The 25658-nt window shown below is 46.4% G+C and overlaps 1 protein-coding gene across 3 annotated transcripts in view; it reads right to left on the minus strand.

Annotated features, from left to right (window-relative positions):
• The window catches only part of TRIB2 (tribbles pseudokinase 2), an 80800-nt gene extending 58671 nt beyond the window's left edge, over positions 1 to 22129 (minus strand). The window contains exon 1 of one of the 3 annotated variants that reach the window (XM_030198852.1): positions 20733 to 22129. In XM_030198852.1, the coding sequence (XP_030054712.1) occupies positions 20733 to 21002 (270 nt within the window). In that variant the 5' untranslated portion in view covers positions 21003 to 22129. Of the gene's footprint in view, positions 1 to 5634; positions 6571 to 6956; positions 7011 to 20732 lie in introns of those variants that run through there. The other 2 variants (XM_030198854.1, XM_030198853.1) reach the window with 2 other exon arrangements.
• Positions 22130 to 25658: the final 3529 nt, after the last annotated feature.

Below are 25658 nucleotides of genomic sequence, written 5' to 3' on the forward strand. Positions count from 1 at the left end.
AACCTAGGGTTACCATGTTTGTGGAGACAAAAAGAGATGACACAAAAATAAAATGCCACCCCGCCCCAGCCGCACATTCACCTTGATCTCACAAGAAAGCCAGATTCTATACACAGAGAAAATACTGGTAAACGTAACAGAAATGCATTTTCTTCCGTAGTCTAAATACAAATTTAGAAAAACGTACATTTCCAAAACAGCAAACATCCATGAGTCTCATGTCCTTAGCTCCTCTCCATCCCCTTCTATCCATGTGCTGCATTTCCCCCTTTCCCTTCCCCTGCTACTGACCTCCCCGCTACCGCCACGTCTTGAAATGGCTGCCAATACTTTAGTGGCCTCGCAAATTTTGAAGTCTCTGCAGCCATTTTCAAGAAGCATCGGAAGCGGGAGGTCAGCAGCAGCGGGCAGTTAAGAATGGGGTTCTTTCCTGCCCCGAAGACTCCACTAGACCACCAGGGTGCGCTATGATAGGCTGGGGGAAGGGTGCGAATGCAAGCCCACCCACCAACCCGCCAGTCCAGAAACTCGGACAAATGAGCTGGTAGGAAACAAAAAAGTACAGATCCCCGACAGTCCCCTGAAAAGGAGGACATGTCTGGGGAAATCAAGACATATGTTATCCCTACCGAAACCAAACGTGGCAGAAAAGGATTTTGGTTCAGTTTTGGTGCTGAAACTGAAATTTGGTTGGCCTATAAATAGGAGATAATATTTTTTCACTTAATGAATATTTAACTTCTGGAGCTCACTGCTGGAGGACGTGGTAAGTCAGTGAGCATATCTGGACCTATAAAAGAATTGGAGAAGTTCCTGGAGGAAAAGGCTCTGGGGCAGTAGCATAGAGTCTTGCTATTCTTTTGGATTCTGCCAGCTACTTAGGACCTGGATTGTTGGAAGGCAGGATAATGGGCTAGATGTACCTCAAGTCTGACCTAGTATTGCCATTCTTAGTCTCTAAAGCCCTGGCCCTCTGAAACCCCTTAGACAAAACTCTGCCCCCCCCCCCCCCAAAAAAAAAACCCCATCCCCAACCCCTTATGGAAATCTACTAGGTGTTGGCAACGGTGGTTCTGTGGTCCTTCAACCACTAGCAACACCTCTCTGCTCCCAGAATATAAAATGGTGCCAATGACCCATCTTGCAGTATTATCGTAGGAGGCAGTTCCATTTACATGGAAAGCTCTTATATGAAAGGTGGCCCCTAGTGGTAGTACCACAGAACTACTGGTATAGGTCATTGGTGCCATTTTGGATCCAGGTGCTATTGAGAGTTGTGACAGCCAGCATGTTATACTGACTAATGCACTAAATGACCACTTCTCCGCCTGCCAAGGGGGAATAAAACCTTTAATCATGTGTTTTGAGGAACAAATCTTTGAATGGACCCGACACGGTCCATGTTTTGGTGCTCAGCGCCTGCGTCAGGGGTCTGCATTAAACATAAAAATAATTTAAGAATAGTATACATATGTTTTATGTTAAATTATTTTTATGTTTAATGCAGACCCCTGACGCAGGTACTGAGCACCGAAACACGGACCGTGTCGGGTTCATTCAAAGATTTGTTCCTCAAAACACATGATTAAAGGTTTTATTCCCCCTTTTTTTGAAGGCTTCTGGTACTTTTTGTAATAGAAAACAACACCCACAGAGGGTGATCTCACCACAGGAGAAACCGAAAGTCAAACGTACAACAAGTGGATCCAAAACAAAAGGGGTCCTCGCACAAATGGTGTTGCCCAAACAAGGTCTTTATTAGAATAAATAAAATGACCCGACACGAATCGTGTTTCGGCCACAAGGGCCTGCCTCAGGGGTCTATAGACCTTTAGTGCAAACCAATGGTAAAACAAATAGCTCACGGTCAATTTGTCAAACAGGTGTCTCAGATAAGTAGTCTACTGCGTGGTATATTAAAAGCTGGAAACATTTATCCTTCCTCCAGTAGAGATAATCAAAGCTTTGCTCGACTCCAGAAACAGAAGTTGCGTCAGAGAGGAGAGCGCACTATGTCCGAAAGAGCTTATCCAAAGTGATATATTCCGTGCAGCCGCACTTGCTTTCTTCCGGGGCTAATACAGCAACGAAGCTTATACCTCTCTGAAGCAACTTCCTGTTTCTGGAGTCGAGCAAAGCTTTGATTATCTCTACTGGAGGAAGGATAATATGTTTCCAGTTTTAAATACCACGCAGTAGACTACTTATCTGAGAAACCTGTTTGACAAATTGACCGTGAGCTATTAGTTTACCATTGGTTTGCACTAAAGGTCTATAGACCCCTGAGGCAGGCCCTTGTGGCCGAAACACGATTCGTGTCGGGTCATTTTTATTTATTCTATAAAGACCCTTGTTTGGCAACACATTTTGCGAGGACCCCTTTTGTTTTGGATCCACTTGTTGTACATTTGACTTTTGTAATAGCACAGAAAACATTAGCGTGGCTCCACACTAATGCCTACCACACAGTAATCCCACGTTAGCAGCTTAATACAGCTTAGTGAAAGGATCCCTTGGTATCAGTATGTTATGGTTTTGTGTTACTTCACAGAGGGCCCCTTTTACTAAGCCACGTAGCTGCCTACGCGTGCCCAACGCGTGCCAAAATGGAGTTACCACCCAACTACCCGCGTGGCTCTTGCCATAATTTCATTTTTGGTGTGCATCCGATAAGCGCATCTGAAAAATATTTTTTTGTTTTCTGGTGTGCGTAGCGTATGCGCACCAAGTGGCATCTGACACACGTAGGTCATTACCGCCCAAATTCTTCACGGCTAGGTCTATGGCTGGCGGTAAGGTCTCAGACTCAAAATGGGCACGCGGCAATTTTGATTTTTGCCGCACATCCATTTTTGCAAAAACAAAAAGGCCTTTTTTACAGGTGCGCTGAAAAATGATTCATGATCGCACCCAAACCCATGCCTACGCTAACACAGGCCATTTTCAGTGTGCCTTTGTAAAAAGACACCAGAGTGCTTGAGACCGGGGTAGTATAGAGTCTGTGTTGCTTTCACTAATGGTGGCCCCAGAATTTGAAAACCTTTTTTCTTACGTTGAGTAAAGCATCATACTCTGGTTTATTGGTTGGTCTGGAATTGTGAATGTATAATTATAGGCTGTATATTTTCATGAAAATCTGTTAAAATGACACTAAATTAGGTTAAATGTAAAAGTAGTTTTAGTGGGTGCCAACACTTCTTGGGGCAAGGAATTTATAATTAGAAGTGGCTGATTAAAGAGAGAGCGTGACCAATCAGAGCTGAATTTAAATTTCCCCTCCTCAGAAGCAGAGTCAATTCCTTCAGAATGATTGGAGCTCTTCAACTCGGCCCAAAATTAACATGGATGTAAAAAGCAAATAAAAATTTAGTGGGTCTGGGCACAACTGGTCCTGGACATACTTAAATGAGGAACACGGCAGGCAGTGCACATATAGGGAAGACTCATGACCAAAGCTGGAGCTACGGAAGCGTAAAAGTCCATCCTACCAAACTCCAATCATCTCCACAAGTTTATTCTCATCTCACTCTTCTCCCTGCAAAGCCTATCCCTACACACACACACTCTCTGTATCCCTTCCACTCCAGCTTGATTCATCCATACCACCCACCACTTCTCCCCCTCTCCCCCAAACCCAGACTTCAACAGTCTCTCTCCTCCCGGAAGGAAGAGCTTCCCACAATAGTTAGAGTAGTTGACCAACCTATGCTAGCCAATGTGCCCAGAGACGTGTGCAGCGTGATTAAAAACGGTCTTGTCCTCACTACAAACATTCCTTATTCCAGGACTTGAGGTGGTAACTTGTCACTCTGGTCTCCAGCTGCAATGACTACTGAGCTTTGGGAAAATGCAGCTCTTGCTTGGCTACCCAAGCTACGGTGTTCACTGAGGAAACCCAGTACTGTACTTGGACTATCTTGGAGGGACTGACTGCATCTTTGCTATCACCCCCACCACGCTGCCAAAAGACGAGATGCCTGCTACCATCCTTGCCTCCTCTCCCTTTGTTTGCTCTTCCTGGACCCTGAGTTACCTGCATCTCCTCCCAGACATCAAGCATAAAAGCCCTGGTGGTCCAGTTAGCACCAGGAACTTACCCAGTTACCACCTGGTGGCTGTGCATCAAATGGTTCACTTAACACACGGCCATTCCCTTTTAAAAAAAGGGAGGGGGGTGCCTCAGTGCCAGCAACGCACTGACTCAGGTGCCTTTTATCGCAGCTTGGTAAAAGGGGCCCTAATAACATTTGCTTTAACTGTCTTACAACCAGTCTAAAGCAAGTTTCCCGGCATGGTAAGCTTTGTGTTTCGGGCCCTCAGTCCAGAAATTATTCCCTACTGGTTAAGAAAAATGAATGAATGTCTTACAGAAGTGTCTCACCCAGCTAGATTTCAAGAATAAAAAAAAAAAAGAAAGGCAGTGTGGAAGAGAGAAAGAAGAATATGAAAACCCTGACTGGTAGTTTAGGAAGTCATCTTTCCAGCAGAAAACAAAACCAAAACTACTTAGGCTTATTTGTTCTTGCCAGCCAGGGAAAACAGATTTTCTCTAAGTTAAGGGGGGTGAAGTGGAATAATGCAGGGCCATAACATAACTAGTTTTAATAGGAAAGACCAAAAAAAAAAACCACAGCTGCTAAAAAATAAGGAGACCTGCTCCCTTAAAACCTGCAGCTAGCATTGTGTCCAGTGGGGGAGGGAAAGCTGAATAGGTTAGGAAAAGGTAATGACCAAAAACCAAGGGATATTAAACAAAGGTGTGGATGCAACCACACAAACACAAGGGCGAGGGGGGCATGTTACATGACTCATTCATAACCTATGGCAGCATATACATTTTCCGTTCAACCCAACTTTAAAATAGATGCAAACAAAATTGATGTGACCTAATCAGCATTAAAGGAAGCACTGCTCAAACGGTTTAAAGAAAATGCATAGAACCAACGTTCTCTGGTGACACTGATGAACTTGGCTATTTAAACCACCAGAGAAACATGCAATTTTAAAGCAAGAGATATTAGTAAGCATGTGTACGGTGCAGAACCTCCTCCACACTGGTTCTAACAAAAAGTGCAGGGATGGAAATGATCCATACCCTCGGTTTTTTAATAGTCTGAAAGTCAGTCTGCATACTATAAATCTGCAGTCTGTTCTTGCAACAAAGGACACAAAGACAGTTTTCAAATTATTTCCTGGGAGGAGTGTGGAATGTGTGTGTGTGTAAGGAGAGAAACGGGCCCAGGATCAACGCAAGTATGCTGACCTCAATGCCTTCCCGGTTTTAAATGAGCAAAGCTATCTGTACACCTGCACGTTTCCAAGAACAATGGCTGCAACAGGGAGTCGTCAGCAGTTTAAAAATTTGCAAGGGATTCCCTGTTCTATTTTGAGAAAGAATGGGAAACTCAAAAACAAATCACACCATAACATCTCAACGTTTTATACGACATTCGTCTAATTAAAATAATATTAATAAAGATATATAACTCAGTTCCATGTGATCTGTTTGGAGGCCACAATAAAATACTGGCTTAATGCATAATGAAAACTTACTATAACCATTTTAATGCAATGATACATGGGAAATGAGGTTTAAAAGAAGTTAACAAACAAAAACAAGGGACAGCGCTTTACCTTGCAGACGAGCTCTTCACCACTGTGGAAATGCACGGCACGGAAAACGTGGTCTCCTTCCAGAAGCTCCAACAATAAGTATTTTCCAATGCAGGAAACGCAATGCGATGAATTGGGAGTCTCTGGTGGACTTGGGGAACCGAGGTTGGGACTAAAGCTTTGGCTTGGCTCAGTGGACCTCAAAGACAGTAACTCTTCAAAATCCTGTGTTTTGTTCCGCGATCTCCCATAACGTGTTATAGTAATGGGGTTCGACCTTTGTATGTCCATGAGGATGGGAGAACAACAGAACTCCAGCGGGGACAGTCAGCAACCACTGCTCCAGCGAGAGGTGTCTTTGTGCAGCGTCCAAGGTTTGGTAGAATTCTATTTAAACAATAGCGTGTCTACTGTCTGTACAAAAGGGGGGGAAATGTGAATTGCATGCATTCGGCTTTCAAGGCAGAGGGTCCCAAGTAACAATATCAGAAACAGGAATTCTTTGAGTTGTTTAGATTGCTAAATAGGATGCTGGTGCTTGGCAAGATTGAAAGATGCAGTTCTAAATTGTTAGTTTCTTTTTGTAAAACAAATTCCAGAATTAAAATGCTGAGGGTTCAGTCCTGTGACTTCAATGAGCAGCAGCTGCAGCTACAAACGAATGGAACGAGAGAGAGAGAAAAAAGCAAACTAACCGAGACTACATCAAACTAGTTTTTTTTTTCTTTGTGCTTTTAGAGTGCCAAGAAAATCAAACTGTACCGAACATTTTTTGCGCTTTTTGTATGTATACTCTGTCAGGATTTACAGCTGCATACTGTAGTGGAACAAAAAGTTGCAGAGGTTTTAACTGTAGATGGCGTTGGACCTTCTGTGATACAAAATGCCGTGCAAAAAAAAAATAACCACAAAGCATTTCACTTATAGCGAGCTAGGCAAACTCTTAAATCACAAAAATATGAATACTTGCAATCGGGGGGGGGGGGGGGGAGTCAATCCATAAACATTTTGCACAAAAATATGTGTTCAAAACTCACAATGCTAGCTTAAAAAAAAGTGCAATCAAGGACAAGGGAATATCAATGGTTTCAGATTTCCACTGTACGGGCTGTTCTTGCAGGACCTTTCTCTGTAATTAGCAATGCAAAAATACAACAGAAAACGGCTTCTCAGATAAGTTTTGAGATGATTGTCTTAAGATGACAAAGGGCGAATTGTAGATTCCGTAAAAAAATATTTTAGGAAAAAAAATTTTTTTTTGCAGAGGTAGCAATAAAATGCGATGGCCTGGCCAATCTCTTTCAATAAGACATCATCTCCCAAGATGTACTAATACTACTTACGTGGCCAGGAATCTCCGAGTCTACCTCCCTCACCACTGTCAGCAGCTCATTTACACCAACCTCCTCCCCTCCGCTCAGGATAACTGAGCCTTAAGTTCCCTCCTCCTCTGCACAGCACACTAGCTTGCCTAAGAACAGGACCCACCCATTTCCCGGTGTCCCCATGTCTTATTGGTTAGGCCAGCTGTCAATAAAAAAAAAACCACCTACATTCCCAAGGCTTATGAGCTCACAAGGTCTGTCTTTCTCTCATTCTTTTTTTTTTCTTCTTGTAATTCTTACATTCCCTTTTGCAAGCCAGCCCCCCTCCCCCTTTTAGCCAGCATAAGGGTAAACGCAACAAGATATCCCTCCGCACTCAGTCTCGGTAACTGGTGCTTTGTTGAGATGCTGCTCTTTAGTGTTCAGTATTCCCCTTCCTTTCCGCAGGCAATTTTTTTTTTTTTTTGCTAATGGTAGGGTTCAATTGTATTTACTAATTTATTTATTTGTTTTCCTCCCCTTGGTAACTGCTTTGTTTTCCTATTAATAGTACGTATTTAAAAGACTTATTAGAATGTCGTGTCCTGTTGAAAGATTTTGGTACGTGAGTGAATTGCATGTTGGCAGCTTTGGGCTTGAGCTGTAAAGTGAGTTTTCTCAATGAATTTATCTCCCTTCATTTCTTGGCAATGTAGGTATATTTGCAGCCGATTCTTCCTGTATAATTATGTAGGAGGCGTTCCCCTGCCTGGAAGCAGAATTGTAATCGCATCAAGGATCCTTGAAAAGGTTTGTAATTTATTTGTAACTTGGTCGGATGATTCTTATTATTGCGTAATAAGTTCGAGGCCAATGTAATACAGTTAGGCTTATTTGCCAAGATGTAGATAACACGTTTGCCCATGGCAAACTGCACATGGTCTCAAAAGCTAAATGCCCATACATGTGCAAAATTTGCCACACACACACACTCTCTCTCTTGGTTAAAGTGCTTGGCAGTGTTCCAATGGTGTCATTTTAATGGCCAAGGCAGTAAATGCCACTTCACCACTTGGGAAAATGTTGCCTAGTGATCTCTTGGATGTCATAGAATTCTCTGATCCTCACCCCACACCCAAATGTGAAACAATTTCTTATGTTGAAGTCATACGCCAGAGTTGAAGCCCCATCACCTTGGGGAGGGGGGGGGGGGGGGGGAGGGGGAGGGGAACCCTCTCTTTGGGGGGGTTAACAGTGACCTCACGTTTCTCCAGAACCTCTCGTCTCTCTACTTGTCCCAATAGCATATTGTCTTCCTGAAGCACAAGAAATCTCCAATTTCCTGCCCTGCTGGTGCCATCATAGCACCCCCTAGGTTTCAGCATTGTCTTGTTCCTTGACAGTAGCTAAACTGGCTACTGCTCACAGTGGTCTGGGGCCCCGTTGAGCCGAAGCAAAAGCGGGAGCTGGAGGCTATTAGCGCCAGATTAGCACCCGCGTTTGCCTGCGCCCCAGAATCAGAACCGATCGCAAATTACACACAAATGCATACAAGGATCTCACGCATTCCTCCCTAATAATCATCAGGCAATGTGCCAAACATGGCACTGCACCCGCTGCAAACCTTACGCCAGCTCGGATCTGGCATTAGGGTTTGCCAGCAAGGGAGGAATGGGGGGAGACACACTGAAGAGGTTTGACAGGTCTGGGATTTTCTCCCGGACCTGGCAAACCTAAGCCCGTATACCCTCAAACACTAAACCCTGGTACTTCAGTGGGACTGCTACTCTCCCCCCCCCCCCCCCCCAAAACATTGAAAAAAATGGCCTGGTGGTCCCGTGAGACCACTAGCCTTCTTTCCCTCCCAGCATCCTGCACCCCCCCCCCCCCCCCCCGCTGCCTACGTTGTCCACAGTCGGAGGAGGGACAACCACTCCCTCCCTCCTCTTCGGGTTTCTCCTCAAAATGGCGGTGCCCTGCCTGGTGCATCCTGGGATATGCTGGGCAGGACTTAACCTTCATATGGAAGTTAAACCCCACCCAGCGCATACCAGGATATACCGGGCACCATTTTGAGGAGGCACCTGAAGAGGATGGAAGGAGTGCTAGTTTCTCCCTCCTCCAACTATGGACAAGGTAGGCTGCCGGGGGGGGGGGGGGGGGGGTCAGGTAGGAGGGCTAGTGGTCCAGGCCATTTTATTCAGTGTTGCGGGGGGTTGGGGAGGAATACGGTCCCAATGTTCCATAGTAACATATAGTAACATAGTAGATGACGGCAGAAAAAGACCTGCACGGTCCATCTAGTCTGCCCAATAATATAAACTCATATGTGCTACTTCTTGTGTATACCTTGATTGTATCTGCCATTTTCAGGACACAGACCATAGAAGTCTTGCCACCAGGTCATTTTTTTTTACTGTTGAGGAGGGGAGGAAACAGCAGTCCCACTGGACCACCACGGATCTTTAGTATTTGTGGGGAGGGGGCTGGAGGTCCACCAGACCTCAAGGCCTTGTGTTTTCAGGGGGGGGGGGGGGAGAGGCATGCTTAGGTTTGACAAATAAGGGAGAAAATCCCAGACCTGTCAAACAATTTCTGCGGGAGGATTGTGCCTTGAGCGCATGCCCAGGCACAATCCTTCCCGCAGAAGTACCCCTATGATGAGACGTAATAATGTGCAAAAATGAAGGGGAGAGAATGGGGGTAGGGTACCAACTGATTTTCATCCAGTCTTGTTGGTTTTTATTAGCCATGATGGCTACTGGCAGAGCCTTAAAACCAGCAAAAGAAAAGTCAGCGTTTTTTTTTGTTTTTATTTACTGACATTGTGAATATAGGTTTCCAGCAGTCACAACCATACCTTTCCCTCCTCCCTCCTGCTGCCACCTCCACCACCATTGCTGCTTCTGAAGACCAGCAGCTGCAGGGGTAGAACAACATAAAGTACACACCAGGCCACAGCCTCTATGCGTGTAGTTGCTGGCTTCTCTGGTTCCGCCCAGGGGCGTATCTGGAATCCGGCGGTAGGGGGGGCCAGAGCCAGAGGGGGGGGGCACATTTTTGCCCCCCCCCCCCCCCCCCCGCCTCTCTCCACCCCCCTCCCCGCCGTCAACCCTCCCCCGCTGCTTACTTTTGCTGGCGGGGGGCCCCCAACCCCCGCCAGCCGAGGTCCGACCCGCAGTCTTCAAATTTCGTCTTCCTCCGTGGCCATGCTGCAAGGAAGTAACGCTGCAGTGCTGATTCGTTGAATCCAGTTCGGAGTCTGACGTGGGGCCCCCCACCAGCAAAAGTAAGCAGCAGGAGAGGGTTGACGGCGGGGAGGGGGGCCAGGGCGAAATCTGCGGGGGCCCAGGCCCCTATGGCCCCATGCAGATACGCCCCTGGTTCCGCCCCATCCCCCATGTCAACTTCCTGTTCCAAAGGGAGCAAGATGAGTTGAGCCACAGCCATGTGCCGGGAGGTTGCCATCTACAACATAGGTTTGTGTGCTAGAGGGGTGAGGAAAGTTTGTTTCAGGGACCTATTATATGGGAGACAATGGTACCCATGTATCAACATAATGCCCTGGACATTGGGTATAACCATCACATCTGTTTCTGGCTGGTACAGACATATGCACGGTTGTCCCATGGGGTGTAGCACACATATCTTGAGTGCAGGGATGTGGAGGTGTGAGACAGTATGATTTTCCTTATCTCAGTGGACATGTGTAGGCAGCATCTGCATGTAGCGGATGTTGAGATTATGGGGGAGATGGGAGGGAGGCAATGCTGCTGTGCTGTTCAATGGCTCATACCTCTCCACTGCTGGACATGATTCTTCATCCTCTACACCAGCCAAGGGTTTGTACTCCATATGGCCCAGAAACAGGACTTGTATGCCTCCGGTACACTTCAAAGTACTTGTAAGATATGAGGAGATGCAAGACACTTGATTCCATTATAAGCACTGATGTGTAAGCATCACTTCTATGTCACAGTTTGTTGTCCCTCGGTAGGGGTCATGGGCAGATCTAGGGTATCAGAAGAGCCTGGCGTCCACCCACTCTTATTGGGCACATGGGTGTGTGTATTGTGTTTATGCTTCCTGTATTGGGCCTGATGTGGGTGACACACTGCTGTTTGACCATTGTTGGTTGACAGCGCTGTAGAATCAACACATTCCCTGGTTGGGAGGGGGGAAGGTGGGTGGGGAGGGGAATAAGCGCTGACATAAAGCTAGATTTTGTTTTTTTGGTGGGGGGTGGTTAATGTAGTAGTTTAACATGTGTATTGTGGTGTTTTTCGCCACTGGGACAGGTAAATGGAGCTCTACAGGTCTCTTGGGATGGGGGAGCCAATTAGCGTACTAGTCTTGTACTTGTTAGGTGCTCTGGGCAACATGTGTACCCTGGCATGCTCTTCAATGTACCCTAGCACTGTGATTTGACCCATAGGAGTTGACTCTGTGGGTGCTGTGGGTGTTGAGCACCCCCAATATTGAGAAAATTCCTTGTATGTGTCCAGGGATGGGTTATTTCCATTGGGCTTAGCACCCCCAATAATTTTGAAAAGTTGGCTCCTATGATTTGACCATCATTGTAAGCAGCAGGGTACATGTGTGAAGATCATGAGTGGTAGCTATATAGCTTGTTCTGTTCAGAGGGGGGGGGGGGGTGTTCTCCAGACTGTTTGCTCACCTTACCAGGGTGGTCCGGATCTCGTGCCACATCTATGCAACTGTGGCCTGGGGCTGTATCCTCTGCCTGTCATCCCTGTACATCCTTTCCTCATTTTCATAAACCAGGAGGATAAGCCAGTGAGACTCTTTTTCAGAAAAGTTTCTCTTCCTCCTGGCCTCCATCTTGCATGTGAATATGAGAGCTCAGTAGTGGCTGCAGTATATATAGGTGGTAGCAGAACCCACAGGCACAGGGCTGTCCAGGTTGTTGCCAGTATGGGTAGTCCATGTACAGCATGGAGCTAGACCTTTTCTGCTACAAATAGGGACTAAACATTTAACACCACCACCACAAGATGTCTACAGCTATGTGGCTTGTGCAAGATATATAGCACTATACATTTTGTGCCTGAGGCTATACATTTTCCTCTGCAGGTACTGAATGGATGCCTGGGAGGCCACAGGGACCTCATAGACACCATGTGCCTGTCCTATAAAGGCAGAGCATGCTTCTGTGGTCTTTGGGCTGTTCTCAGCTTCCTGGGCACCCTTGGGTACACTTTACTTCACAGTCACATGTTTTGAGACATTGCCATTGAGGTGCAAAGGACTCTAGATAGTTAATTTATGTGAACCTCTGTCTGTTGTACTAATTTCTTTGGATAAAAAGGACAGGTTAAGGGGGAGGGGCTGAATTTTTCTTTTATCTTTTCCTTCCCTTGCTCTCTCTGGTTTTCTATTTAAATTTCTATTGACTCTTCTCCCACTATGTCCTAGACTGTGTTCATTTAGGAGAATTTATTTCTCTTTTTCTTTAACTTAAAAGTTTGATTTTCCTGTAGTATTTTTTTCTTATTTTCTGTTCAAGTGAAATATTCCTTGGAATGTAATTTGAAATTCAATAAAAATAAAATTAAAAAAGCAAACTCCACACAAAAAAACCCTTAAGTTTGTTTGTATGAATGTGAACCAGTGATGGCACTTAGGGTTTGTCAAAGCTTGCAATCTGCATCCCTGTGCTAAACCCACAGTATCCAGACCAGAATATAATAATTTAAATAATGAAAGACCGTATTTTACCTCCAACAAAATAACCTCCATACACATGGACTACAGCTAATGAAAACTGAAATTGGAAGCCACAGTGCTTTTACAGTGGTTGACTTTGCACCATACTCGGTGGGTCTGCTGAAGTCATGACTCCATAGAGTGGCTAATTCCTAAGGAGCTTATCATCCTAAATTTACAGACAAATTCCTGCTAAAATTCTGTATTAAAAGCACTTATTTGGAGCACTCTATTTACCATACAAACTATTGTTCAAAGCCATAAATGCTTTACTTGCAATTGCAATATAGCACCCCCCCCCCCCCCCCCCCCCCCCCCCCCCAGGACTACCTCACAATCCCTGGTGTTCTAGTTGTGTAGTCAGGGCAGGAGCAATGCTCCAGTCACAGCAGCCATTTTGAGAGCAGAGCAGAAAGGTCAGGAGTAGGGTTACCATATTTGCTCCCCCCCCCCAAAAAAAAAGAGGACACATGACCTGCCCCGCCACACCCCTGCCCTGCCCCTTCACACCCCACTCCGCCCCTCTATCACACCACCTAAGGGTATCCTATCCCCCTCCCGTTACTGTACTGCCCTGGTGGTCTAGTGACCTCTTCCAGGCAGGAAAGAGCCCCCTCTTTCCTGCCCAAAGTGGCTGCAGACTGTCTTGCTGCCTCCCGTACCGGCACTGATTCAAAATGGCTGCTGAGAGTGACCTTGCAAGACTTCTGCGTAAGTCTCGCAAGGCTGCCGCTTGAACTCTCAGTGGTCATTCTGAATTGGTGCCAGACCGGAGGCAGAAAGAGACAGTCTGCAGCCACTCCGGGCACGAAACAGGGGGGCTCTTTTTTGTCCCAAAGAAGTCACTAGACCACCAGGGCAGTACAGTAAGGTAAGGGGAAATGAGGATTGGACACCCCTAGGCCCGCCCGCCTGCCCATTTGTCCACAAATCCAGACAAACTGGCAAAACTCGCCTGGTTGCCCGGCTGTGTCCTCAAGAGGACATGTCCGGGTAAAACTGGACATATGGTAACCCTACTCAGAACCTAACAAACAGATCCTTACTCAGACACTTGGCCTTGCAGTCACACATGCAAAACAAGTGATGGCCCCTCTTCAAATTCTTCAAAAATTAACATAAAATCCTAAGAAGCTAGGCTCTGCATGCAGCACAATACCAGAAAAACAGAAGCACACTGCTATACACTGCAAAATAAGACATCGGATGTAAATTCTCAAATTGGACATATTCCAAACACTAAAATGAAAACAAAATAATTTTTTTCTACCTTTTTTGTCTGATGACTGTTTTTCTGATCATGTTGGTCCCACTCTCTGATTCTGCTGCTATCTGTTCTCTTAACTCCATTTCCAGGGCTTCCTTTCCATTTATTTGTTTACTTTCCTCTGTCTTCCCTCCCCTCCATCATGTCCAGAATTTTTCCTCTCTCCCCTCCATCCATGTCCATCTCCTCCTCTGTCTTCCCTCCCCTCCATCCATGTCCAGCATTTCTCCTCTCTTCTCTCCCTTCTCCCCTCCATCCATGTGCATCTACTTCCTCTTTCCTCCCTTCCCTTTGTCCATGTCCAGCATTTCTTCTCTCTCCCCTGCCCTCCCCTCCATGTCCAGCGATATCTCCTCTTTCCTCTCCCACCCATGCCCAGCGATTCTCCTCTGCCCTCCTCTCCATGTCCAGTGATTTCTCCTCTCTCCTCTGCCCTCCCCTCCCATCCACATCCAGCGACTTGCCCCAGCCCCCACTTGCCCCCCTTTTCAGCCCCAGCCCCACCTGCTTGCCCTCTTCTCCCACAACATCCCCCTTTTCCTTCCTGCCGCCCTGCGTTTAAATCTTTTTATTTTACCTCAAGTCATGACGGCGTCGGCAGTGAATGCAGCAGACTCGCCTCCAGCCTTCCCTTCCCTCGTGGAAACAAGAAATTACATCAGAGGAGGGCGGGACACTGAGAGGGAAGGGAAGGCTGGAGGCGAGCCTGCTGCTTTCACTGCCGCCGCCTCCACGACTTGAAGTAAAATAAAAGTTTTAAACGCAGGGCAGCAGGAAGGAAGTTGCGCCAGCCCTGACCATACTGTTGCGGTGCAGGTCATGTGACCAAACTGGGAAACCTGCCCAGACTCCCAACGTTGCCCTCAAAAACAGGACATGTCCGGGAAAACCCGGACATATGGTAACCCTAGGCAGGAGTAACTGGGGATCGCTCCTGCTCCAACTACATCCCTAGACTACCATGGATTGTAAGATAGGCCTGGGGGGGGGGGGGGGGAACAAAACATAAAATGTTTGACTTCCACTGAAACCATAAACATGGCTAAAAATTAAAATAACTTTTTGACCAAAACCTACAGTTATCATCTTTGTGGAGACAAAAAAAAAAAAAAAAAAGGACATAAAAAAATGCCACCCCGACCCAACCGCAAATTCATCTTGATCCCCCCAAGAAAGCCAGATTCTATAAGCAGTGAAAATACTGGTAAAAGTAACAGAAATGCATTTTCTCCCGTAGTCTAAACACATATTTAGAAAAGATGTAGATTTCCAAAAAAGCAAACATTCATGAGTAGCAGAGACTTCAGTGGCCTCGCCAGACGCTTGAGAGGCTTCTGCTTGAAGTCTCAGCACCACTGTCAAGAAGCGGAGGTAGTGGGGAGGTCAGCGGCAGCGGGCAGGAAAGAGTGGGGTTCTTTCCTGCCCCGAAGAGTTCATTAGACCACCAGCTACGGTAGGCTGGGGAGAGGAGAGAAGGTAATCCCGCCCACCTTTCCGCAAGCCCAGAAACCCGGACAAACGGGCTGGCTGGGAAAAAAATGTCCAGACCCCCGAAAAGGAGGACATGTTTGGGGAAATCTGGACATATGGTAACCCTACCGAAACCAAAACGGGGCAGAAAAAGGATTTCTGTCCAGTTTTGATGCTGAAACTGAAATTTGCTTGGCCTCTAAATAGAAGATAATATTTTTTCACTCAATGAATATTTAACTTCTGGAACTCATTGCTGGAGGTCTTGGTAAAGACAGTGAGCATATCTGGGCCTATAAAAGGTTTGGACAAGTTCCTGGAGGAAAAGCCCATAAACTGCTATTAAGGAGGACATGGGAAAAGCCATGACTTATCCCTGGGGCAGAAGCATAGAGCCTTGCTATTCTTTGGGGTTCTGCCAGCTACTTGGGACCTGGATTGTTGGAAGCAGGATACTGGGCTAGATGGACCTTCAGTGTGACTATGGGCATAGCATTGTACTTCTACTCTGCACCCCTTGTTAGGGAAGTTTTATTGGTTGGTCTGGGATTGTGAATGTATAATTATATGCTGTATGATGATCATGAAAAATCTGTTAGAATGACACTAAGTTATTAACTTGTAAAGGTAGTTTTAGTGGGTGCAGACACTGCTTGGGGCTGGAATATAATCAGAAGTGGCTGATTAAAAGAGAGAGGTGTGTGACCAGAGCTGAATTTAATTTTCCCGCCTCAGAAGCTGACTGGTGCCCTGAACTACTTTATCTCTCTATATAAAACGCACCTCCAACGTTCTAATGAAGCCGGAAGCCTGAAGCCTCCAAGTTCTAAGTTTGTAGTTGTGTAGATCGCTGTTTTCCCATGAGTGTCTGCCCCACCCTCGCATCACAATGTGATGACGTCGAGGGCGGAACACTGACACTCACCGAATCGCATCGCTCACCCGTTGCTACGCCACAAAACGTGACGTCAGACGCATCACGGACCTATGAGAACGATTGGCATGAAAAAAGTAAGGAGTATCAGCAGCTGACAATGAAGGAATCGCCGAACCGTTGCCAGGCAACGGAAGGAGACGTCAGACGCATGACGGACCAATCACTACTACTACTACTACTACTTAACATTTCTATAGCGCTGCTAGGGTTACGCAGCGCTGTACAATTTAACATAAAAGGACAGGCCGAATCACGAGCAACTGCATGGGATCAATGGAGGAGAATGAGCTCACTTTCTCTGCAGCAGGGGGTTTCGAGGAACATTGCTGGAAGGAGAATACTATTTGGATGCCCATGCTCCTGCTCTCGGTATGTGACGGCGCAAACAGACACCCAGAAACACAGTTGCAGCCTCCCTAACAAACGCCCTCCGAGACAAAACTACCCACTGTCCCAACGTCCCCAGCACCTCAACCAACCTCTCTCCAAGTTACACACACCCACAAAAGTACTGGATCATAATGGTGCTGCAAACACACACCCAGAACTCAACTTGCAGCCTCCCTAACAAACGTCCTCCAACACACAACTAGGGAGGGAGGGAGGGGGGAGGAGGACCCTGGAACTCAGAGGGAGGCGGGGAGGACCCTGGAACTCGGAGGGAGGAAGAGGGGGAACCCTGGAACTTGGAGGGAAGGGGGACCCTGGCACTTGGAGGGAGGGGAGACCCTGGAACTGGGAGGGAGGGAAGGGGGAGACGGCCCTGCAACTCGGAGGGACGGAGGGAGGGAACGGCCCTGCAACTCGGAGGGAGGGAACGGCCCTGCAACATTAATTGCAGAAAGGCAATACCTTGCTAGCACCCATTTCATTGGTTTCAGAAACGGGCCTTTTATCCTAGTCCATTCATAAATTTCTTCAGAATGATTAAAGGTTCTCAACTCAGCACAAATTACCATGGATGTAAAAAGCAAAACAAAATATAGTGGGTGGTAACACACACACACATTTCTCTCCACTACCAGTTCTCTCCACTCCCCCAAACCAGTCCCCTACAGCTACCAACATTCCTTATTCTAGGGCTTAAGGTGGTAACTTGTATCTTTGGGCTCCAGCTGCAATGATTACTGAGCTCTGGGAAAATGTAGCTCTTGCTAGGCAACCCAAGCTAGGGTGCCACCTCCCCCACCACCTTGCCAAAAGAGGAGGTGCCCACTACCATCTGTGCTTCTTCCCCCTTTGTTTGCTCTTTTTAGGTATGCTTTCATTCAGTCTTGCATCACCACTTAGGTGGCTGGATTGCAACTTTGGGGCTAATGCCCAGCAGCACCCATTAAATACGGGTGTCACAGGAAAAAATTACCAAGCATGAACAGCGAAAAAATGCACGAAGGGGATTGCATGCAAATGAGATGCACGGATCCCCCTTTGTGCATCTGTAGCTGTTTGGGATTTGACGGTGTCAAATGCATTTCACAGCTTGCAGCTTGCTGAAAATCCCTAGCGTTCCAGTGGACTGCCTCGCCCCACCCCAGGAGCACCCCTGCACACCTCTCAGAACAAAACTTCCCTGGTGGTGCAGTGGACCCTGAACCACCTGCATCCCCTCCCAGATCCCCAAGCATAAAAGCCCTGGTGGTCTGGTGGACCCTGACTCACCTGCATCTCCTCCCCAAGCATAAAAGCCCTGGTGGTCTTTTACACCTCACAACCCCTCCCACCCCCCACCAAATAAAATCACCCTAGTGATCCAGTAGATATGGCCCTCCCGCACCTTCTCCCCCCCAGCAAAGATCTACCTGGTAGTCTAGTCACCCCATCTCCTCCCTCTTCCATACCTTAAAAGGTTGGAGGCAGGAGGGCCTCTGAGCCTGCCGGGAGCAAAATGGCAATGCCCAACCCCTGCCCGGTGCATTCTGTGATGAATTGGACAGGGCTAAGCACCATGTAAGGGAAAGAACTCCTTATATGGTGCTTAGCCCCACCTAGTGCATCCCAAAATGCACTGGGCAGGGGCTGGGTGCCGCCATTTTGTTCCATGCAGGCCCAGAGGCAGGAGGGAAGAGGTGTTGCCCCTGTCCTCCTGCCTCCAACCTTTCAAGGGTAGAAGAGGGGGGGGGGGGGTCACTAGACCACCAGGTAGATCTTTGCTGGGGGGAGTGCAGGGGTAGGTGCAAGCGGGCCGGGGGAGGGGTGGATCCACTGGACCACCAGGGTGACTTAGCTTGGTAAGACTAGGAGGTGGGTCTGAGGTTAACCAGGGAACTGTTGCTTGGGGGGTGCGGGGTCCACTGAACCACCAGAGAATCTTTAAGAGATTTGGGAGGGGTCACGCCTTTGCAGCTGCCTGTTTGTGTTTCCCTCCACTCCGACAGCTCCAGAGCAGCCATACATTGAGCCTGCAAATAGATGAGAAAATGTGGGATACAAATGTAACAGATAAATAAATAAAATTAGCTCCTTAAAACTTTGCGTTCTGGAGCTGTGCATTGCTGGAGTGCTCATTAGAATACTAATGAGCTCATTGTAATACATTTGCATGAGGTTCTCAGTGGCCGCTAACAGCACATCTTCCAGCCACGGAAATCCCCTTTGTGCATTAACCACTAAGGGGCCTTTTTACTAAAGAGCAGCAGGACTACCGACGCATTGGTGCGCAGCAGTCAGGCCTAATGTAGGAGCCTGGCAGTAATCCTGGCCTCTGCCACAAGCCAACTCCGGTGCTGGAAAATGCATCTTTATTTCTTTGGCACCGGAGGCTTATCTGGTTACCGCCAGGGTAGTACGGGAGCCCTTAACGCCTCCTAAATGGTAAGGGTGGTGGCAAGGGTCTCCCTCGGGAGATACGCATGTCAAGTGGTTCACTTACCACAAGCCCATTTCCCTTTAAAAAAAAACTATTTTACCTGCTGAGGTAAAAGGGGACCTTGGCGCACAGCGAAACCATACGCTGACGCTACTGCTGGACCCCTTTTACCACAGTTTGGTAAAAGGTGTCCTAAATAACATTTGCTTAAGACTGTCAACAACCAGTCTAAAGCAAATGTTCCCAGCATAGTAAGCTTTGTGATTAGGGCCCTCAGTCAGGAAATGATTCCCTACTGGTTAAGAAAAATGAACGTTTTATACAATTGTCCTGCTGCCAAACCACTTCACCCTGTTAAATTTCAAGAATAACAAAAAAGAAAGGCAGGTGGACTAGGGAGGGAAGAATATGGTAGTTTTAGGATGTCATCTTTTCCAGTAGAAAACAAAACCAAAACTACTTAGATTTATTTGTTGTTGCCAGTCAGTAAAACAGATTTTCTCCAAGTTAAAAGGGGGAGGGGGCTGGATTGGAATAATGAAGGATGATAACAATTACTAGTTTTAACAGAAGTAATAAAGAAAAAAATACAGACAACAGCTAAAAATAAAGAGACCTGCACCCTTAAAACCTGCAGCTAGCATTGTGTTCAGTGGGAGAGGGGAGGAAGGCTGAATAGGTTAGGAAAAGGCAACATCAAACCAAGGGATATTAAACAAGGGTGTGGTTGCAACCACACAAACACAAGGGAGAGGGGGGGGGGGCATGTTACATGACTCATTCATAACCTATGGCAGCATATACATTTTCCTTTCAACCCAACTTTAAAACAGCTGCAAACAAAATTGATGTGACCTAATCAGCATTAAAGGAAGCCCTGATCAAATGGTTTAAATAAAATGCATAGAACCATCGTTCTCTGGTGACACTGATGAACTTTGCTATTTAAACCACCAGAGGAACAAGCAATTTTAAGGCAAGAGATAGTCTAAGCATTTGTACAGTGCAGAACCTCCTCCACACTGGTTTCAACAAAAAGTGCAGGGATGGGAATGATCCATACCCTCGGTTTTTTAATAGTCTGAAAGTCAGTCTGCATACTATAAATCTGCAGTCTGTTCTTGCAACAAAGGACACAAAGACAGTTTTCAAATTATTTCCTGGGAGGAGTGTGGAACGTGTGTGTGTGTGTGTAAGAGAGAAAAAGGGCCGAGAATCAATGCACAGTATGCTGACCTCAATGCCTTCCCGGTTTTAAATGAGCAAAGCTATCTGTACACCTGCACGTTTCCAAGAACAATGGCTGCAACAGGGAGTCGTCAGCAGCTTAAAAATTAGCAAGGGATTCCCTGTTCTATTTTGAGAAAGAATGGGAAACTCAAAAACAAACCACACCATAACATCTCAACGTTTTATACCACATTGATTTTGTGTAACATAAATATATATAAAAGATATATATTATAACTCGGTTCCCTGTGATCTGTTTGGAGGCCACAATAAAATACTGGCTTAATGCATAATGAAAACGTATTATAAGCATTTTTCATGCAATGGCATAGGAAAATGAGTGGGTTTTATTAACAAAAACAAGGGAAAGCGATTTACCTTGCACACGAGCTCTTCACCACTGTGCAAATGCACGGCACGGAAAACGTGGTCTCCTTCCAGAAGCTCCAACAATAAGTATTTTCCAATGCAGGAAACGCAATGCGATGAATTGGGAGTCTCTGGTGGACTTGGGGAACCGAGGTTGGGACTAAAGCTTTGGCTTGACTCAGTGGACCTCAAAGACAGTAACTCTTCAAAATCCTGTGTTTTGTTCCGCGATCTCCCATAACGTGTTATAGTAATGGGGTTTGACCTTTGTATGTTCATGAGGATGGGAGAACAACAGAACTCCAGCGGTGATAGTCAGCAACCACTGCAAGTCCAGCGAGAGGTACGTCTTTGTGCAGAATCCTAGAATTCTAATTAAACAATAGCGTCTCTATTGTCTGCACAAAAGGGGGGAAAATATGACTTGCATGCGTTCGGCTTTCAAGGCGGAGAGTCCCGTGTAACAATATCACAGACAGGAATTCTTTGAGTTGTTCAGATTGCTAAGTAGAGTGCTGGTGCTTGGCAAGATTAAAAGATGCTGCTCTAAATTGTTAGTTTCTTTTTGTAAAACAAATTCCAGAATTAAAATGCTGAGGGTTCAGTCCTGTGACTTCAATGAGCAGCAGCTGCTGCTACAAACGAATGGAACAAGAGGAAAAAAAAAAAAAAGACAGACGAACCAAGAATAGATTGAACTGGGTTTTTTTTTTCCTTTGTGCTTTTAGAGTGCCAAGGAAATCAAACTCTATACGAATAAAAAGAGCGAAAAATGCTCGTACTTTTGTCCGGATTTACAGCTGCATACTGTAATGGAACAAAAAAGTTGCAGAGGTTTTAACTGTAGATGGCGTTGGACCTTCTGTGATACCAAATGCCGTGCACAAATTAAACAAAAAAATAACCACAAAGCATTTCACTTATAGCGATCTGAGCTCTTAAATCACAAATATGAATACTTGCAATCAAGGGGAAAAAGTCAATCCATAAACATTTTGCACAAAAAGAGGCGTACAAAATCCGCAATGCTTGCTTTAAAAAAAGTGCAAACAAGGACAAGGAAATATCAATGGTTTCAGATTTCCACGGTACGGGCTCTTCTTGTAGGGCCTTCTCTGTAATTGGCAATGCAAAAATACAACAGAAAAAATACTGCAGAATTCTAATGGCTTCTGGGGTAAGTTTTGAGATGATTGTCTTACAAAGAGGAGAAAGGAGGAATTGTAGATTCCGTAAAATAAATATTTTAGGAAAATTATTATTTTTTTTTTTTTGCAGAGGTAGCAAAAAAATGGGATGGCCAAGCCGATCCCTTTCAATAAGACATCATCTCCCAAGATGTACTGATAGTACTTACGTGGCCAGGAATCTCCGAGTCTACCTCCCTCACCACTGACTGTCAGCAGCTCATTTACACCAACCTCCTCTGCTAAGGATAACTGAGCCTTCCCTGCTCTGCACACTAGCTTGCCTAAGGACAAGACCCACCCATTTCCCGGTGTGCCCATGTGTTATTGGTTGGTCCAGCTGTCAATAAAAGAATCCTACATTCCAAGGGCTTATGAGCTCACGAGGCTCCCTGTCTTTCTCTCATTCTTTTTTTTTTTCTTGTTGTAATTCTTACATTCCCTTTTTGCAAGCTTCCCCTTTGAGCCAGCATAAGGGTAAACGAGGCGAGATATCCCTCCGCATTTGGAAAGTGGTGCTTTGTTGAGATGCTGCTGTTCAGCTGACTCAACGCTAAGAGCTGTCAGATGTAACAGTCTCCTGGGCCATTCTGTTTCCTTTCTGTAGGCAATTTATTTTTTGCTAGTAGTAGTAGGGTTTGATTGTATTTATTTATTAATTGTCTGCCTCCCCTTGGTTAGTGCTTTTTTTTTCCTATTAATGGTACGTGTTTAAAAGGCTTATTCTAGTGCCCTGTTCTGTTGAAAGATTTTGGCATGTGAGTGAATTGCATGTTGGCAGTTTTGGGCTTGAGCTGTAAAATGAGTTTTCTCAATGAATTTCTCTCCCATCATTTCTTGGCAAGGTAGGTATATTTACAGCCGATTCTTCCTGTATAATTATGTAGGATGAGTTCCCCTGCCTGGAGGCAGAATTGTATTCGCATCTAGGCTCCTTGGAAAGGTGTGTAATTTATTTGTTACTTGGTCGGATGGTTCTTATTATTGCGTAATAAGTTTGAGGCCAATGTAATACAGTTAGGCTTATTAGCTAAGATATGATAACACGTTTGCCCATGGCAATCAACACACAGTATCAAAATCTAAATGGCCATAAATGTGCAAAATTTGCCACCAACTCAACCTTCTGCACTTTATTACCTGTTTACACACCATAGGGCGCAGTTCAGACTTACGCTTTGTTTGCTTAGTCAAATTTAGTTATACCTTATAAAGGATACCTAACAATGCCCCCCCCCCCACACACACACACACACACTCACTGATTTTAGGTGAAAGTGCCTGGCAGTGTTCACCCCCCCCCCCCCCCCCCCGCCACACACACATACTCACTGATTTTAGGTGAAAGTGCCTGGCAGTGTTCGCAAGTTGTCATTTTAATGGACTACAAGACAGTAAATGCCACTTCACCACCTGGGAAAATGTTGCCTAGTGATCTCTGGGACATCATAGAATTCTGATCCTCACCCCACACCCAAATGTGAAACAATTTCTTGTGTTGAAGTCATACACCAGTCTTGAAGTCCCATCCCTTTGAAAAAAATACTCTTTTTTTTGGGGGGGGGGGGGGGGGGTTAACCGTAACCTCAAGTTTCTCCCAAACCTCTACCTGTCTCTACTTGTCCCATTAGCATATTGTCTTCCGGAAGCACAATCAATCCCTAATTTTTCCTGCCATCATAGCGCCCCCTAGGCTTCAGAGTTATCTTGTTCCTTGATAGTAGCTAAACTGGCTACTGGTCACAGTGGTCTCGGGCCCCGATGATCAGGAGCAAAAGCGGACGCTAGAGGCCATTAACGTCAGACTAGTACCCGCATTTACCTGCACCCCAGAATCAGAGCTGGTGAGTGAGTGAAACAATGCGCTCACCATCTCTGATTGCAATTTGCATGCAAATGCATACAAATAAGGGTCTCCTGTATCCCTCTCTAATGATCAGCAGACAGCCTGCTAAACAATGGTGCTGCTCCAACTGCAAACCTGACGCCAACTTGGAGCTGGCATTAGGGTTTGCCAGCTAGGGAGGAATGGGGGAGACCCACTGAAGAGGTTGGCAGGTCTGAGATTTTCTCCCGGACCTGTCAAACCTATGCCCACCCCCAACACCCCCAAACACTAAAGAACCCTGGTGGTCCAATGGGACCACTACTCCCCCCCCCCCCCCCAATATTGAAAAATGGCTTGGTGGTCCAGTGGGACTGCTACTGCCCCACCCCCCAACATTAAAAAAATATGGCCTGGTGGTCCAGTGGGACTGCTAACCCTACTTTCCTTTCTCCGTCCCTCTTAGCACCTGGCACACCCCTCTGCTCCCTTCTGCTGCCCTTGTCCATAGTTGGAGGATAGAAGGACTAGCCCTCCCTCCCTCCTCTTTGGGCGCCTCCTCAGAATGGCAGCACTTTGCCCTGCCCGGTGCATCCTGGGATGCACTGGGTGGGAGTTAACCCTTATATGGAGGTTAAGCCCCACCCAGCGCATCCCAGTATGCTCCTGACAGGACAGAGCGCTGCCATTTTGAGGAGGTGCCCAAAGAGGAGGGAGGGAGTGCTAATCCCTCCCTCCTCCAACTATGGACAACGTAGGCCACAGGGAGGGGGGTGCCATGAGGGGCGGACGAAGGGTGGGAGGGCTACTGAACCACTAGGATTCTTTAGTGTTTGGGGGGAGTGAGAAGACTGGAGGTCCACCAGACTTCCAGGTCTTGTGTTTGGGGGGCACACTTAGGTTTGATAGGTCTGGGTGAAAATCCCGGACTTGTCAGACAACTTCCTGTTCTAAAGAGGGGGCAAAACGAGTAGAGCCATAGCCATGTGCCTGGAGGATGCCATCCACATAGTTCTGTGGACTGCAGGGTTGAGCAGAGTTTGTTTCAGGACCTATTATATGGGTGACAGTGATACCACTGTGTCAGCTTAGAGCCCTGGACATGGGGTATCACCATCACATCTGTATCTGGCGGCTGTTACAGACATACACATGCACACGTTGTCCCATGGGGTACAGCATATACACAGGTCTGTGAGTGCAGGTATTTGGAGGTTGGCGACAGTATGATTTTCCTTATCTCAGTGAGGATGCGCAGGTAGCATCTGCATGTAGGGGATGTTGAGATTATGGGGGAGATGGAGGGAGGCAATGCTGCTGTACTGTTCAATGGCTCATACGTCTCCACTGTTGGATGTGATTCTTCATCCTCTGCAGCAGCCAACGGTTTGTACTCCTATGGCCCAGAAGTGGGACTTGTACGTCTGCGTCCTATGGTGCACTCAAAAGTACTCGTAACATATGAGGAGATGCAAGACACTTGATTCCATTATAAGCACTGGTGAATGAGCATCAGTTCCACGTCACAGTTTGTTGACCCCACATAGGGGACAGGGGCAGAACTAGGGTATCAGAGGAGTCTGGCCTCCACAAACACTTATTGGCACATGGGTGTGTGTATTGTGTTTAGGCGCTCTGTATTGGGCCTGCTATGGGTGATGCACTTTTGTTGGACCATTGTTGGTTGACAGCGCTGTGGAACATCTGTCATACATCACCTGGTTTTTTTTTTTGGGGGGGGGGCGGGGAGGAGGATGGTAGTGGAATAAGCGCTGACATAAAGCTAGATATTTTGTGGTGGGGGGGGAGGTTGATGTAGTAGTTTAACATATGTATTGTGGTGTTTTCTCCTTTTCCTATGAGAGGATACACACCTTGTAATATATCTCTCTTTTTCTTTAAAAGGCTTCTGTTTATTCTACT

Source organism: Microcaecilia unicolor, chromosome 3 (assembly GCF_901765095.1).
Source record: "Microcaecilia unicolor chromosome 3, aMicUni1.1, whole genome shotgun sequence".
Lineage (NCBI taxonomy): Eukaryota > Metazoa > Chordata > Amphibia > Gymnophiona > Siphonopidae > Microcaecilia > Microcaecilia unicolor.